Raw genomic sequence first — 16,639 nt, forward strand, 5'->3', positions numbered from 1 at the left:
ATATATATACATATATATATATATATATATATATTATGCCCCCGACTAAGCCGTTATCGGGAATGATTTGATGTGACAAACCAAATCAATCTTGTATAAGGAGCTCTCATATAGGCATCCTGAACTCATGATCAGATATACCATGCGAAATTCAGGTCTATGTGAGATTTTCTTTTAGTACTCTTCGCAAGCCCCTTTTCCTTTAATTATTTTCATCTTTAGCCTAAGTAGGCCTCGTCATTCATATCTGGGTGTTAAGAAAATATTTTCATTTTGGAGATGTCCTTAAATCCATTACTGATTTATCGGTTATCCAATGTCACTTAACAATTCTCTGAACCTTAATATTCTATGGATCTTATTAAGAGAATTTGAAATCAACACATTCTTTATATTGAAATTTCTAATTTCTCACTCACCTCAAGATTCTTCGTAGGAGTGTTGGCAATTTTTTTGGATTTTACACTTTTATTTTTCTTGAGAATTTCTATATTTAGTAGAGATTCTTTTATGATAAAGTAAATTTCTTTTGACTCAAAATTCTCCCAAATAAAGATTCTTAGAATTTTATAACTCATTACTTGTTAAGCTTCACTTGGTTTAGCCGAATAGAAAAGCAAGAGATCTAAATAGTCTCTGAAACAACTTACATTTTAATGACACTCATATAGTCATTATGAGATATTCTCAGAACTTAGGTAAAAGTTCATTAAACTTAGGGACTCATTTATCAAGACTTAATCCAAATCCCCTAGATCATGAGTATTTACAAATCCAAAGAAGGTGCATACATGGTCTGGCTCAAGCCCATCCTTAGGATTTATTCTAGATTCAATCTCGAGAATCATCAAAGGCGAACCCAAGAAAAGATCGATTAAGGGGTGTGGTTCCTGTTGGAACTATCTAAATAGCCTTTATAATTAGAGTTGAGACATCAAGAGGTATATGGATAAGAAACTTCTTAATTCACCGCCTCTTGGTCGAAATATATCACAGTTAGAAATGTAGATTCTAACTGATAAAGTTAAATATAGAGGTATCCCGACTAGTCATGGACTGATTTATTGAGGCACAGTGATCTAGTTAGTTCAATATGATTATTAACAAGGTGATAAAAAGCACCAGGTTAAACAAAATATCTATGAGGAGTTAAACAAACTATCAGGTCGAAATATATCACAGTTAGATATAGGAGATGGACCCATCTCGCGATGATGCTCTTTCACCAAGAACAAATTAAGAAGTCAATATGGTTCTATACAGGTGAGGCACAATATTCTAGCCTTCTTCAAGATATACTGACTAAATCATATGTTAGACACATAGAGTGGTCGTAGCAATGAAATGCCCTCATTAAGAGCTTAGCCAAATGACAAACTAGCTTAAAACAAACATGAAACTATTAAATAGCTCGCGAGATGTGTATCCCTGCTAAACATGGATCGATCAAAACTAGCAAGCTGGTCTAATCGATACAACATATTATCAACAAGAGAATTTTGGGGTATTTACCGAAATCAAATCATAAGATGTCTGTTATAGCCTTGCTTAATAAATGAGAGAGGTAGAATATACACTCTTAAAAGCAAAAGCAAATAAGCCCCTCGCCGTTAGAAGTAAAAATTATTCCACATGCAGTGTCAGGGATTCTTAGCTTTATCTTAGCTTTTTAGTGTAGCCTAAGCCAAACATTTTCCTTTGGGACTATTACGCCACATAGCCTTAAACATCTTGGCTTAACAAACCATTAACTCTTGGGCAACAACCCATTTGAAGGAGTATATCTATCAGAGAAGATTGGTAATAAAGATACATCATCTCCAGGATCTACCTTAGGCTCTGGCTCAAGATTCACTTGAGGTGGCTCATAGATAAGATCAATTAGGAAGTTAGCACCCTCAGAGATCAAACCCGTGACATCCCCAATTGAGTGTCAGGATATCAAGAAACGTGGTGGCAGAAATTTGCCTAACCCACATGGTATCCGTCAAATTCAGACGATCAACCTTTGTCCTCAAACAAGGTGAGAATCAATGGGGGGTGTACCCTAGATCTCCCTTTATCAATATAGTACTAATGCATCTTATAATGAAGAGGAAGTCACAAAACTTTCCTTATAGTTCACAGAAAGAGTGGACACATCAAATGTGGGCAAAAGCCGCACAACCAGGATCATCGATGATACCTGACACAACATCTAGTATGGTGGCACTAAGTACCACACCAAGGGTCACATGCAACACCTCGATGGGTCTCATGTCCTGCACGACAGATGACAACCAACAAGATCTCACAGTGGACTGAGAGGTATATCCCGGTCTCCTACTACGAGGATCATGGGGGAGGTAAGTAGAGGATTTCTTGTATGATCTGCTCAGACATTTTAGAGATTGGAGCAAGGAACTCTTCTCTAAAAATAGGACCCTGTACCCTCAAGGAGGAAACTGGAATCACAACATGTAAAGAGACCTGTGGCTAAATATGCTGCTGTAATTGCAACAATCTACTCTTATTCCTTCAGATGCCTGATCTCGATGTTTTACGACAGTACTTCAAAGCATGTGTGATTATATTCTGGTTTACACTTGTCAGCAAGGTTGGATATAAAGCATTTCAGGTACATCAACCTTCCTTAGAATAATTTTAACTAAGTTTTTAGGCGATGACATTTCTGATATTATTTTAATGTTCTTCGAGTCAATTTCTATCTCACCGCATTGTAATACAAACTGCTGAAGTTAAAAAATAATTCTCAAGACATATACATTGTCTTCACATTCCTTACTCTTGATGACTAAATCATTAACATAAGATTCACTTTTTATATGCTAGATATATAAATAAGACTTTAGTGGATGTATTTAAATAATTAAAAAAATTAAATGTGATTATAAAAAAAATAAAATAAATAAAACAACTAATCCTCACACCCTGTTGATGTGGAAAAAGGTTTCTCTTCGGACTCCTGACGTAACTCTACATATGGACTCCAATAATATGCCGTCACATGTGCTACATCGTAAATGTTATTGAGGGGTTATTGAAGTAAGAACATAGAGGTGATTGAAGGTTATTGATGGATTAATGCAAGGAGTTATTGAAGTGGAATCATAAAAATTATTGGGGGTTATTAAAGTGGAACTGCTGAGTTTATTAGGGGGTTATTTGGAGGTTATTTGGGTTAATGAGGAGTTATTGAAGAGATTATTGGAGTTGAATTGCGGAGGTTATTGAAGATTATTACAGCATTATTAGAGTTAATACCCAAATAATCTCTTAATAATCTCTAATAATCTCAATATCATTGGTGGTTAGTCATAACCTCGTGTTATAAAATAATCTCTTAATAATCTCTAATAATCTCTCGGTAGCACCCTAAATATCATTGGTGGTTAGTCATAACCTCGTGTTATACTTAAGTGGAGATATAGCACACATGGCCGTACCCCCCACTATGCCTGTGCATCGTAGGTGGACGTCGGCTAACCCGCGGCCCAGCGGGCCTTAACTCCGGCGCATATTTTGCTCCTTTCCCTTTCGTGCAAGGCGCCGCGTCCCCACCGCGAGCAACCACCTGCGGAACTCCTGCTGCTGTAGCTGCAGCGAGCGATCTTGTGTGCGCTCCACCGTTCAAAGCCGAGTTCGCATTCCAGCTACCTCACCAGGTCGCCAGACGCCGCTTGTGTCTCTTGTTTTTCTAGTACCTCGCTGCCCTAACCTCAAAGTCCTAGCTCCGCCACGAGGTTTGTTCGCCGTCGCTGTAAGCACATAATGTTCATGAGAACAAGGGGCAAAATGCATGGCAAGTGAGGTGATTTTTTATGCTTTAAATATTATCTTTAAGCGTGTTTGGTCGCTGATTTTGATTATCCGATCTACTCATGTTATTTTTAATCCCGTGCACGCAAACGATAGTCGGGCATGTCCCTTGATTGCTCGCACACCGACCTTGCTAGAGAACTCCGACTTAGATGCTATAAATTTTTTGGAGAAAGGTTTTTCAATTCCTTCTCAATAATCAATTGATTATTAGCAAGTGCTGTTTTTTTCAAGATAAGTTGAGATTCCTTGGCCATGTGAGTAAAGCGAATGCTGTCATGACTTATCCAAACAAAATCTTGGCTATACAACAATGGCCAACACCATCATCTATTCGCAATTGAAAGAATTTCGCAGTTTGATAAGTTATTTATGTCGTTTCATTGCAAAGTATGATTCTATTGCTGCATCTTTAACAAATTTACTTAAACCTAATGCTTCATTTGAGATTTGTAACCAATTTACTTAAACCTAATGCTTCATTTGAGATTTGTGTAAACTTCATACACTGTAAATTGGTTTTTGATTTGTTCATTGAAATGGTTGTCCGTTTATATGGCTTTCTTTGAGCTATTGTGTTGGATGGAGATGCTAGATTTCTCAGTAGCTTTTGGAGACATATTTCCCGTCTGTGGCACAAAAATTGCACCATAGTATAGCATATTATCCACAATCAGATGTACAAATGGAGGTGTTAAATCATCAGCTGAAGCAGTATTTAAGGGCCTATACTTCAGTAAAATTTAAATTATGGTCGGTTTATATAGGCTGGATTGAACTATGCTACGATACTAGCTACCACTCAGCTATTAAAATAACACCATTTCAAGGTTTATATTGTAGACTTCCCCCTTTTATTTTCTTATGTTGTTGGAGAGCTCAGGGACAAATGAGTATTGTTAAGGCTATTAAAATAAAACATTCAACCAACTTAAGATCATATGAAATCTATTGTGGATAAAATTGGAAAAATATTCAATTTAATAAATGTGACCTAGTTGTCTATAAATTAAGATCATATCGACAAAACTCGAACTTGACTGCAACTACCTCGCTCCACTCAAAAGTTAGCCGAAATGTTCTATGGGTTTTTTTGCATCATGCAAGCAATAAGTCCGGTAGCTTATAAAGTACAATTATCAATTGTAAGCCATATTCATTCAATATTTAATATTTCAATTTAAAACATTTTAAGAATGATGGATTGGTTATTTTCCACATTTTACCTCTTCTAAGATGGAAAAACCAACAACTTTTGTTTTCAAATGCTTTTTTGGTTGCCCGTTAAACGAAGTATGGATGCCATAAACAATTTCAAGTCTTGGTTTAGTGGACAAATTTAGACAAAATAGAGGCAACTTGAGAGCTTTTTACTTCTCTAACTCTTATGTCCTAACCTTAACCTTGTGGGCAATATTCATTTTGAGGAACGAGCTGTTATGATATTTCCTATACTGCTAAGTCAAGGTGTGAATTAGATCAGAATGCAAGATGGCTAGAGATGGAAGACAAGCGAATGGAGAAGGGTGCTGTAACAGAGAGCCGAAGGGAACACCCTCAAAGAAATAAGAATGATCATGATTGGCTTATGGATTTCAATTTTTGAACAAGAATGTTTCGACAATTATATTAGAATGAGACTACTGAGCTGACACTAGTACGGATATAACTATTTTGTTTTATAATTCTTGTAATAGGGAGTACAAAACTTAGGGTTTTGTTTGGGGCCACTGCAGCTTAGCTACCTCAGGAAGCTGTTGTGGTGAAGCTGCTGCGGATAAGCTGGCTGGTTGTTTGTTTTCTGCAGGTTAAAAACAGCTATGCGACAACCGTTACTGGACAAATGATCATTCTTCCCCTATTTAATAATGCTTTTTGTAACATAACTCTCCTAGCCATATATTTAATACTTCAAAAGCAAAATTCACTTCAGAACGGTACAAACTAGATAAACAACTCACGTAACAGTGAGTATCAAATGTGCTAAAAAAAACTATTATATTTACAATTAATAATATGACAATCTTGATTTTATAATGCAGACGGCGTACGACACGAGCTATGTCGTTCTCCAAAGATGTTATCCATTCCTGATCATTGTCGGTAGTAGAATCTACCGGACTGTCGGCCATCGGAAGAACTTACACTTCTCCGGACTGTCTTCCCACCGCGGGCACCTGTAAAACATCCTCTTATAATTATGCGCCTGACGTGACGTAAGTAGGGAAGTCTGAAGTTCGCAGTGGCAGAGCAATTGTCGAGAAGTCCATGAAATTCTGGAGCTCATCTTTCCTGAATACTACAAAAGACAATCTATTAGTCATAACACAAGTTTAAATTATGAAAAAAAGTAATAAATTACAATTTTATGCAAGCGTGAGGTCTCAAATAACTCAATATACCAACCAACGAATTTGTCACAACAAGAATACAACAAATTTTGTAAAAAAAAGGTTCTTGGTCGTCTTTAATCCACATAAAACGAAGTTCGTGTGTGTCACATATGCATATCATCAAATAAAGGTCATCCAGAAAATCTTTAAAAACCATATCACCGAAAATAAGATAAGAATTTGGTTGTTTTTATTAGGATTCATATGTGATACCAACCAACAACATTAATAAAGCATCTAGAAGAACCCATAAAGTCAAACATCTTATCATGGACCTCTCAAACCATCCAAAAGAAAAACAAATGAAATGCAAATGGGGAAAAAAAAAACTACTAATAGAGTAAAAAACTCAAACAATCAACAACAAACAGAAACACTAACACCAAAGACACCCCGACTCTCCAATACACAACAAACAGAAACACACACCCCAAAAGGTCTCTTCTTCTGCTCAAATTCACAACATACAGAAGCACTAACAACAAACAGAAACACCACAGCCAAAATCTACCACAAGAAACAGAAGCACCATCACCAAACAGAAACACGAAACAGAGAAACACCACAGAAGAAATCCAAACGGTGCAAATCCACGAGGAATATAAAAATTTGAAAGATTATGTGCAAAACTACCTAGAGAATATAGGGAAAGGGGATACCAGAAGAAGTTGGCCTCCGAAACGACGGGTTAGGGCATAGAAAGCTAGAGCTCCGCGGGGAAGGAAAGGGCAGACGACGAACGCGGGGTTGAATCCAAGGGACATGTGCATAAATGAAAGGAGGTGCGTTTTATTCAACTGCGGCCACGCCGTAGTGAAAATGCTGCCGCAAACGGCGAAGAATAGCGACCTGGGGCCGCGTTGCTGGCGAAAAGCCGCCCCAAACGGACCCTTAGTAAGGGTATTTATGTATATTGTATGGTGATAAAATGACTGAAAATAAAGTTTGTTTCCCAATATTCTCTTTCTTTTCTCTTTTTGAATTTTGAGTTTGAAATCTACCTGAAGGATTCTTGCAATTACATTCTCCAAAAGAATGTAACCTTATGTCAACTATTATAAGTACTATAGCGTACTTGCCATAATAGTAATTATTACTCAAAACATCATGTTTATTTATAAATTTGCACAAGTTTTATTGTTCAACAAGCATATTGCTTCTTTTGCAATTAAATTCATTATTGTTTAAAATTAGAGAAAAAAAGGTCAAAATAGTCATGGAAGAGGTCGTTTTAATCCCAGACTATCTAATATGACAATTCGTCCATTGAATCTATAAATCAAATGCAAAATAATCTTTTGATTTATTAAATATGTTCCAAATAAATTCCAACAAAGGGACTACTTTGGATCACATTTGTGGATTCAAGTGGCCAAAATAAACAAATCAGATAATATAAGGCTAAATTGGCCTCATACAAATAGTCATGGGAAAATTTTGACCCCTTTTTCCTTAAATTGTGGTGCATCTGATATATATTTATATAATCCTCGTTAGTGGAGGACCATTTGTTAAGAAAAGCCTTGCATGTAGTAGATGAGTCATACAGAGGATTTTGCATTAAAATTGTGTTGCCCATGAGTAGCACCTTTAGTTAGGTACAGATGTAACTATAATAGATGTATAGTGTAGTTTTGACACTTTTTATTTAGATATACTATTCTATGCTCTAATTGTTATGGTTCTTACCTAAGAAAATTATATATATATATGGTTATAAATTATCATTTTTAAATAACTATATGTGGTTGTAAATTGTCATATAAAATTTTTACAATGTGACGCATATGAGAAGTTTTTACTTGTCCATATGCAATCGTTCTGCCAGTAAGCATGCAATGTTTTTGTAACAATGTAACCGTTCACCCCGTTACTTCAAAGACATTCATTCCCGCCTTGATTCATACAAGCTCCTGAGTCATATCACAACCAAATTCCTATACTACGGTTAGACAACTTCAGTAAAGTGTTTGAGGTTACATGCAATTCCGTTAGTATTAACATCAAAGTGGTACATAATAAAAATATCGAATGGACTAAAAAAGTATACTTTTAACTATGAGCACCAATTTTATGTGGTTATTCAAGCATCTTGTTACAAAAGAAATCATCTTGATCAAAGGAATTTTTTATATATTTAGATCATCAAATATTTCAGTATCTACAGCACCAACCCAAATCAAATGTTAAGTACCCCAAGTGGGTTGAATTCCTTCAAGACTAGACTATTTTCCTAAAGCATTGTGGACTTACATGGGCCTTATCATCTTTACCAAGCGAACATGAACCAGGACTTTGAAGGATCTCGGCAGCTCACCAACAAACTTGAGCAAAACCTCTCACTTACCTATAATTATTAGTTCCAAGGGTGTGTGAACTTATCTCGAGCATAAACTCACCATTACGGTTCATGCATGTGCTCAATTAAGGTGAGAGTAATGCTCTTCACGTTCAGACTTATTGTTGAATAAATAGGGGAAGAAGAAAGAGAAAGGAAGAAAAAAAAGATAAAAAACAATGAAATCAATCAGCTACAAGTTGATTTTCTGATAATTATCTCCATTTCCATGCTGTTTAGCCCTCCCTTATATTACATGCTTAACCTTTTTAGAGTTTATAGAAGGAACTAATTATGTGTAATTTTAAAGGCTGAAACTTGGATTAAAAAATTATCTAATTTTGTTATTTGTTTTTATCATTTGCGTTCTAACTGTAGATTTGAACCTTTGGACGTGATCCCGAACTCTTTCATATAATTGTAAATTTGGTTTGATTTATTATTTTTCTGCTCTCAGACAGCACCACGTGCACACACACACGCGGGCACGCACACATATGTATGTCTATATATATATATATATATATATATTGGTGCTATTATATTGTTGTAGTTGAAGTACATCTAAGCTCTTGCTGTGATAGTTGTAAACTTATTGTGCTTTCTATATTTCCTTAATTTTAGCATTCTTCAGGATGCTTCAAATTTTTTTGCCTCCATTTTTCAGCGTTAGGTTTGTTGGATTAATAAATAGTCAAGTTTGGCCATTACATATTTAAATTTGGGTGTTATTATAATATTCTCTTGTCCTTATGGTTCATAACTAATGTAACTTCTTTGTTTCTTGCAAAAAAATTTGAGTGTCAAATTTTGAACTGTTCACATACATACAACTTATAAAATTATCCAGATACATGCATGCAAAAAAATAACTTATCAAATCATTCAGAAGAAAGCACGAAGTTAAGATTTTGTTCACAGTTACATTTTCTTAAGCAACAGTAAAGCATTTAACTAGTTCCTGTATCATCTTAGCTAGCACTAAATCAATTTGCATCTTAGCTTTATTATTAGATCAATTACATCTAATCATACAGCGCATTCTTATAAGGTCATTTTTCTCTTTGTTATCCGGCCAAAATAACTTGCAACCAATGAAGATAAAATGTCTAAATACAAGCAAAAAATAAAGATGTCATATAAGCAGTAAGTTTAACCATCAATATTCTTGTATAATAAATTGTCTGAATAAAGGACTAAAATAATGCAAAAGGACTGCATTGATTTCCAAGGTTTGCAAAGTCGGCTTAGAACTTGAATGGGATAGTGAAGATGAAGAATTAGGCTGAGTTTTTGTGGGATTAGGAAGAGAGCAGAGCAACGATTAGGTAGGAAAAGGAATGACCGTACTTAGGCTTCTTTAAGGTAGGATGAGTGTGTGATAGGAGGAGGAAAAGGTGAGAAGCCCATAAGAAGCAGATCCTCGTACGGTGATAGAGAGAGAATGAGAGCAAGAGAGAGTTGAAATCTTAAGGGGCTGTTTGGTGGCACATATTTAATGGGATTTATGCTGGACCAAACAGTTAAATATGTGCATGTTAAATCCAGTAACAATTAAATCCGAATTTTTTCTCGTTTTGCTTATTGTACATCCAAAAACGAGTTTCTTTAAGCAACACGAAAGTCCAAATACTAAACAGGTCTCATGGGCTTAATGGAGCGAGCGCACCAGTCATGCATTTAATGATTTGATGCTGACCGGACCAATCGTACTCGTTAGTCACACATTTGTAAGTGACAAACTACAAAGCTTCTTGCTGCCCAGAAGGACCCCACAAGTATCTTTGAAGCACGTCAGCGTTCCTACGAGTTCCTCAGAATGAGTTTATCAAGCCATAGTCTTCAAGCGAGTTCTTCCAGTCGAACTCGCTCATACTGCCCAAGCTCTCCAAACTCGCATGGACTAGTTAGATCTTCCTACCAAGCTCTTTGACAGCCGCTTTGCTATACTATCAAGCTCGATAGGCAGTTCTTGAGACAAAAGGAAGAAAACTCCAGTCTATCACCATACATTCCGTCATTTATTAACAACATGATAATCCACATCAGCGGCCTTGTCGACAATGAGTCTACTCAAGCTTCGTACTATATGACCTATAACCTAATTTTATATTTCTTTTCTTAGAACCCCGTGTGGGTACACATACTATATAACAGATAAATAATAGAAAAAAAGGAAGAGGGAGATATAACTGACGATTCTGGACCCTCAAAAGGCTCTTTGATTATCTATCTCTGAAGAAACCATTCAATTTCTTCCTACTTCTTCCACAAGGTCTTACCGGAATTGTATGAGTTCTCGAATTATACAGGATCTCACATCCCGAAAAGATTCAACTCCTGTAAATCCAGATTTATTAAATCCGGCAATTTGACGGAGTTGGTGAATCATAATTTACAAGATTTACTAAATCTTATTCAAGTTAAATCTTGCTTTCAGCCAAAAAAAGCGTAGTATGTAAAATAATACATCAAGAATAAGGCAAACTAGTTTAGCCCATAATTCATCCAATCTATCATGATCCCCCTCACATACAGAACAACATAATCTCACATTTATAGTTAATTGTTATAACATTCTTATATTGGAATGATCACTTTTGAATGACAGCTAGTGGTAGTAAGAGAACATCAATAAAAAACGCAGTTGCCATGCTTGAAAATATTTCGTTAGGCACAGAACGAGAAACACTGAATATATTTTGTCTAAATCCAACTTGATATGCATGAAATTCATTGCAAAGAATGTTGCAAAGTACTACAACAACAAAGTCAGAACAAAAAACTAAACAATCACAATTTCAATAAAACTAACTACTCCAAGACCATGTTTAAATATATTTGGTGGTTGAGACTTAGGAATAGCCTTCCAAAAGACTAATAGATGCAGTTGCAAACTATTCTGTTAGAGCATAAAGCTAAGCATCCCATGGCTACATTAAGCTGAAATACTTCATAATTTCTCATGAAAATAACCCCAATAAATTAAAGAGTAATGTGTGCTTCTAGAGATGATTCATCAGTAACGCAAAAATTATTGGAATAAATCATATCCAAGTACGAAAAGCTTAACTAGCCGCAGTTAAATTTGATCTGTAAACCTCTGTAAAAAATGTTATAGTCTGGCAAGCTAAAAAAACATATTATAAATCTTTCAGAGTTAAATACTACATGCATTACTTGATTATCTTATGATAATATGAACACCAAAACATAAATTTATGTCTATTGACAATAATATTTAGAAGCTTTTCCTTTTTTATGGCTATTTTTGTTGGCTTCATAATAATCATTAAATTATATAAAATTATATATACAACACAAAATATCTGATGAAAATTTCTTTTTTGTTATATCAATGCAACCAATACAATCAATTAGATAATATATTAAAATTTAAGCAATAACAAATTTCTTAATTATTGCAGATTTAAGTTTGCTTACAATTTTGTTAAATAAACTATCAAAATCGCATTAAAAATAATTAAATAAAAATATGAATGCGGATAATAATAGTTTATCTCATGCTGCATAACTCAATAACTTTCATATATATATATATATATATATATGTATATATTTCATCTGTTTGTTAGTTGTAAGTCTTCTCTGTCATGGGGTTTGAACCCCTGAAATGTAGCGTGTGATACTCGAATTCTTAGGCACATGAGGTCCTTTTGAATATATATATATATATATATACACACACACTATCTCTCAAGCATGTGAATAAAAGCATGATAATGCCTGAGTTCTGTCCACGTCATCCTTTCCTCTATCCTCAATTCACCCCTGGCTGCTCTGCTACAGTCACCATTGCAGGCCTTATATGCCTTTAGCCCCACAACTAGTCTTGCTGTCATTCTTCTCTCCCCATTTTTAATGGAGAAAATATTAGATCCCAGCGCGATCATGAATGAGAGATGATGGACGAGCGAAGTTCCACATCATCGTCTCGTTTTACGGGCCTCGACCTCTCATCACGGTGGCCTCACCAATGGTGTCCTCTCCTTTTCATCATCTCTTTTCTAAATCTCTCTCTCAGAGTGCGTGCATTAATTTCCTCAACGGCTGTGGGTCTGCCCCTGCTTCCCCCCCTCCCACTTGTCCGGATTCTGCTGCCATCCCAGTGGCTGACAAGTGACAACAATGGCCAGTGACCATGAAGATTAATGCAGCCAATTAGGATCTCAACTCTTTCCATCTCTCTAAAACTCTAACCTCGTCACTTCATTCTCTCATCAAACAACAGGTGAGGAGCAGGCCATGAACCACAAGCGCCACCATTCCACCACCAAAACTTCCAACGCTTCAGCTCCAAAGAAGAAAGCAATTTTCTTGGCAGCTATTGCAGTATCCAGGTTCCGCTCCGCGCTGGCCGCCGCAGTTACAAGACACCAGGTGCGGCCTCCAAGAGTCTTCGGCACTCTATACGGGCGGCGAAGGGGACACCTTCATCTTTCCTTCCAGCTAGAAGCTCAGATGCAGCCTGCAGCTCTCCTGGAGCTGCAGACACCAACCAATGAGTTGGTCAGAGAGATGGCGACGTCCGGACTCATGAGGATCGCCCTGGAATGCGACCGTGGTGGAGCGGGGAGGCTGATGGATGAGCCGATGTGGAGAGTTTACTGCAACGGGCTGCGGTGCGGGTATGCTGTCCGGAGGGAGTGCAGGCCGGAGGATTGGAAGGTGCTGCGTGCGGTGGAGCCGGTAAGCGTGGGAGCCGGCGTGCTGCCGGCAGGCGCCGCGGGGTGTGGAGAGGAGGGGGATGAGGTGATGTACATGAGGGCAATGTTTGAGAGGGTGGTGGGTTCTGGGGACTCCGAGGCTTTCTATATGATGAGTCCTGATGGTCATGCCGGGCCTGAGCTGTGTGTTTATCTCCTCAGAGTATGAAATTGTCTCCTCTATCATGTTTCTCATACATATCTCTCAAATCTTATTTATTTACATATTTAATTTTCTTATTTTAATGTTCAAACTTGCCAATTTGCCAACTTGTTTTTGTATGAAAAACTAAATTTCATTTTTGAAATGTTAACCATTGGGGGGCTATTATCTAAAGCTTGAAAAATTTGTTATGTGCGGTTTATAACGTTGTACATAAAGTCCGCATGCATGCAGACTCTTAACATTATATTCTCTTCTAAAACTTTGGCGTTGGGGGAAGGCTCGTGATAACATACAGAGTAATACAATATGGATTAGTAAATACATTTCAATATTCTTTTTTTTTTTATTTGAAAATTTTAACATTCATGCCATACAATTTTTAAATATTTATATATCTAAACTTAAAATTCAATATTTATATATTTCATTACATTTTAATGTCACAAATTTACATGCATTACACAAGTCTTTTATAGCCAATGACTACTAAATAGTTCTTAAGGATTACATATGTACATTAAAAGTTCAATATTTAAATTTATAACATTCAAGTATTGTCTTCTTATGCATTAAAAAGTGTGCTTCATTTTTAGAAGATTAATATTTGTGATATTTTTATATGATTATTAAAATTTGTGTTTTAGTCCTTATGAAATGTTATAAATTTAAGTGTTATGTATCTAAGCAACAAATTTTAAATATTAGAAATGTAAATTCAAGAAGAATAAATTTTTACATAAAGTATGGAATGAGAGGGAAAAATCTAACCAATGACGCTGAACTTATTGATGCAAATAGTATCTACAATTAAAAAATGCATTTTTCATTTTTTAATCCGTGGAGCCCGTATTTACATGAGAAAATATTACATCAGAATTCCTAACGCAGTTTGCGTGCGTTAGGAGTCCAATGATGGGGTGTCACGTGTCAAGTGGGCCCCATCATAATACATTGAGATTGATCGGTGGAGCTACTGACACGTGACGCCCCACCATTGGACTCCGAATACATTATGAGTCCTGATGTAATATTTTTCCCTATTTACATAGGGTGTGGATGAGAATGAATGGGGCCTTTAAAATAAAGAATATATATATATATAAAAGAGAAATAAGCCCCATTAAAATAGAGAAGATATATAAAAAAAAATAAGAGAAATAATTAATAAATTCTCACGATTGCTTGTGAATGTAAGAGGCTTAAATCGCTTGTCTTGTGTACTAGTTGCTATGTTTGTGGGCCCATCATGATTATTTGTCCTGCTGCATGTGGCCCACATTTGTTGTGAGTTTGGGGTTCGTTTGGACCGCATATTGGGTCTGAGTTAATTATATTAAAAAAAAATGTAAAGAAAAAGGCAAAAAAAAAAGTTGCCCAGAAGTCGAACCTATCGAGCCACCAGCCTGAGCTCGAGTTTATCAAGCCACGACTACAAGGTGTGTCATAATATCACTTTATCCATTAGGATCATTGTAGTGCCACATAAACCTCAAAACACATTATGATGGAATATATATATTTTATATTATTATTTTATTTTCATGTATGTATTAAATTAGGACATCCCCACATCGATAATTCTTTTACCCTTCATTACACTCTCTCCCTCTATTCTAAATACACGTGGACTAATTTAGGTCAAATAACATTTCTAGTGTGGAGAGCATGGACATGTCCGCCATAAACTAAAATATAAGCATTTCAAGATGATAATCATTGTGATAATGAAACTTCAATAATATAGAGAATACCAAAGAATTTAAAGCACAATGGCTTTCCATTTTTTAGAAAAAAATAGTTAAGATGATAAAAAAATGGCAATGGAGCACACTTTTGAGAATGACTCCCCAAGTGGTATTACCCGGTGGATCATCTAATTTTGTTTTGAGCGTACATCTGCCCAAACTTTCTATAGCACTACCTTTAAACCCAAAAGAAGAAGATGAAGATGCTACTTGAGTGAAATAATTGAAGTGAAGCCTTCTGCACATTTCGAAGGCCAATATTTGGATTCATTTAAATGAAAAATGGGTCCATTAGACCATTTCATCCCTTTCAAAGTTGCAATCTCTCTGCTTAGCATAAAGGATACACTAAAATTGACTCTAAAGAAGTGCTCATTATGGTGGTTTACTTGCCCCCTTTGTGGGTGATCATCTCATTTACCAAGTTTAGACACAGTTGGCATCGTTGTTAGCTCATTTTTAATGTCATCGTTTCATTAAGCCACAATTTTAGTTTTATCTCTAAGAGAAAAGGGTGATAAAATAAGCCTAATGATATCATTTGAGACATTATTATATCTAAAGGTCGCACATAACTCTACGAAACTAGTTATATGTAAATTTATATCTTATGTTAGTGAACCTCCAAATTGATTATTTTGAATCATTTATATTATATATGTTCATGTTCAAAAATGTTGGCTTAAATGATAAGGCTATTAATGCTATGATAAATTTAATTTGCAATAGGGTTGTTAAGAGTCCTAAGTGATCTAAGTTGAATATCTTCTTCATTAGTGTTGATCATCCCTCCGAAAATCTTCGTTATTTTTATAATTTTTCTATTTTCTTAGTAGTTCCTCTATTTTAGGGGTCAAACGGGATAATTTCACCAGTTAGTCATACTCAGACACCTTAAGACTAACTATTGACAATAACTAACAATTAAAACAATAGAGTACAATAAAAAAACATAATGCAACTTAAAACTCGCAAATTATAAATGAAGCACTATTCCCAATTTTTATAAATGTTTTGTTTTCATAATAACAACATACAACAATTCAACACGACTTAAAAATAAGTGACGATACAAAATAAAACATAAAAAAATGTATTGAACTACTATTTTCAAACATAAACTTCAAACTCTCAACTAACAATATTCTTAGCTTAAAAATTAGTAACGTTCCTCAACAACACTATCAAAATCATAATTCATTTTGTTGTAATGTAAGTGTTAATCATGCAAATATACTTATTTATCAAGTAATATTTGTATTACGAGTTTAAGTTATTGATTCCACGAGAAACTTTGTTACTTTCCAAATTAATTTAATTATTAGTGTACTAACTTTCAATTTAATCCAAAAATTTTAATTTTTTTAATATTTTTCTAAAAATCCTAAGATTTTAAAATAAAGGCCAAGGATTATTGTTTTAGATAAGATAAGAGAATCTTCTTCGAGTAG

General features: G+C 35.4%; 1 protein-coding gene across 2 annotated transcripts; it reads left to right on the plus strand.

The window, feature by feature from the left end:
• Window positions 1–3,425: 3,425 nt before the first annotated feature.
• On the plus strand, window positions 3,426–13,597 carry LOC110019256 (protein MIZU-KUSSEI 1-like). Of its 2 annotated transcripts, none has more exons than XM_020716861.1 (2): window positions 3,426–3,811; window positions 12,803–13,597. In XM_020716861.1, the coding sequence occupies exon 2, from the start codon at window positions 12,817–12,819 to the stop codon at window positions 13,444–13,446; it is 630 nt and encodes a 209-aa protein (XP_020572520.1). In that variant the 5' UTR covers window positions 3,426–3,811; window positions 12,803–12,816; the 3' UTR covers window positions 13,447–13,597. The 2 variants fall into 2 exon arrangements, with proteins under 2 accessions (XP_020572520.1, XP_020572519.1); XM_020716860.1 differs by having other exon boundaries at window positions 3,426–3,802.
• Window positions 13,598–16,639: the final 3,042 nt, after the last annotated feature.

Source organism: Phalaenopsis equestris, unplaced genomic scaffold (genome assembly GCF_001263595.1).
Source record: "Phalaenopsis equestris unplaced genomic scaffold, ASM126359v1 Scaffold000054, whole genome shotgun sequence".
NCBI classification, from domain to species: Eukaryota; Viridiplantae; Streptophyta; class Magnoliopsida; order Asparagales; family Orchidaceae; genus Phalaenopsis; species Phalaenopsis equestris.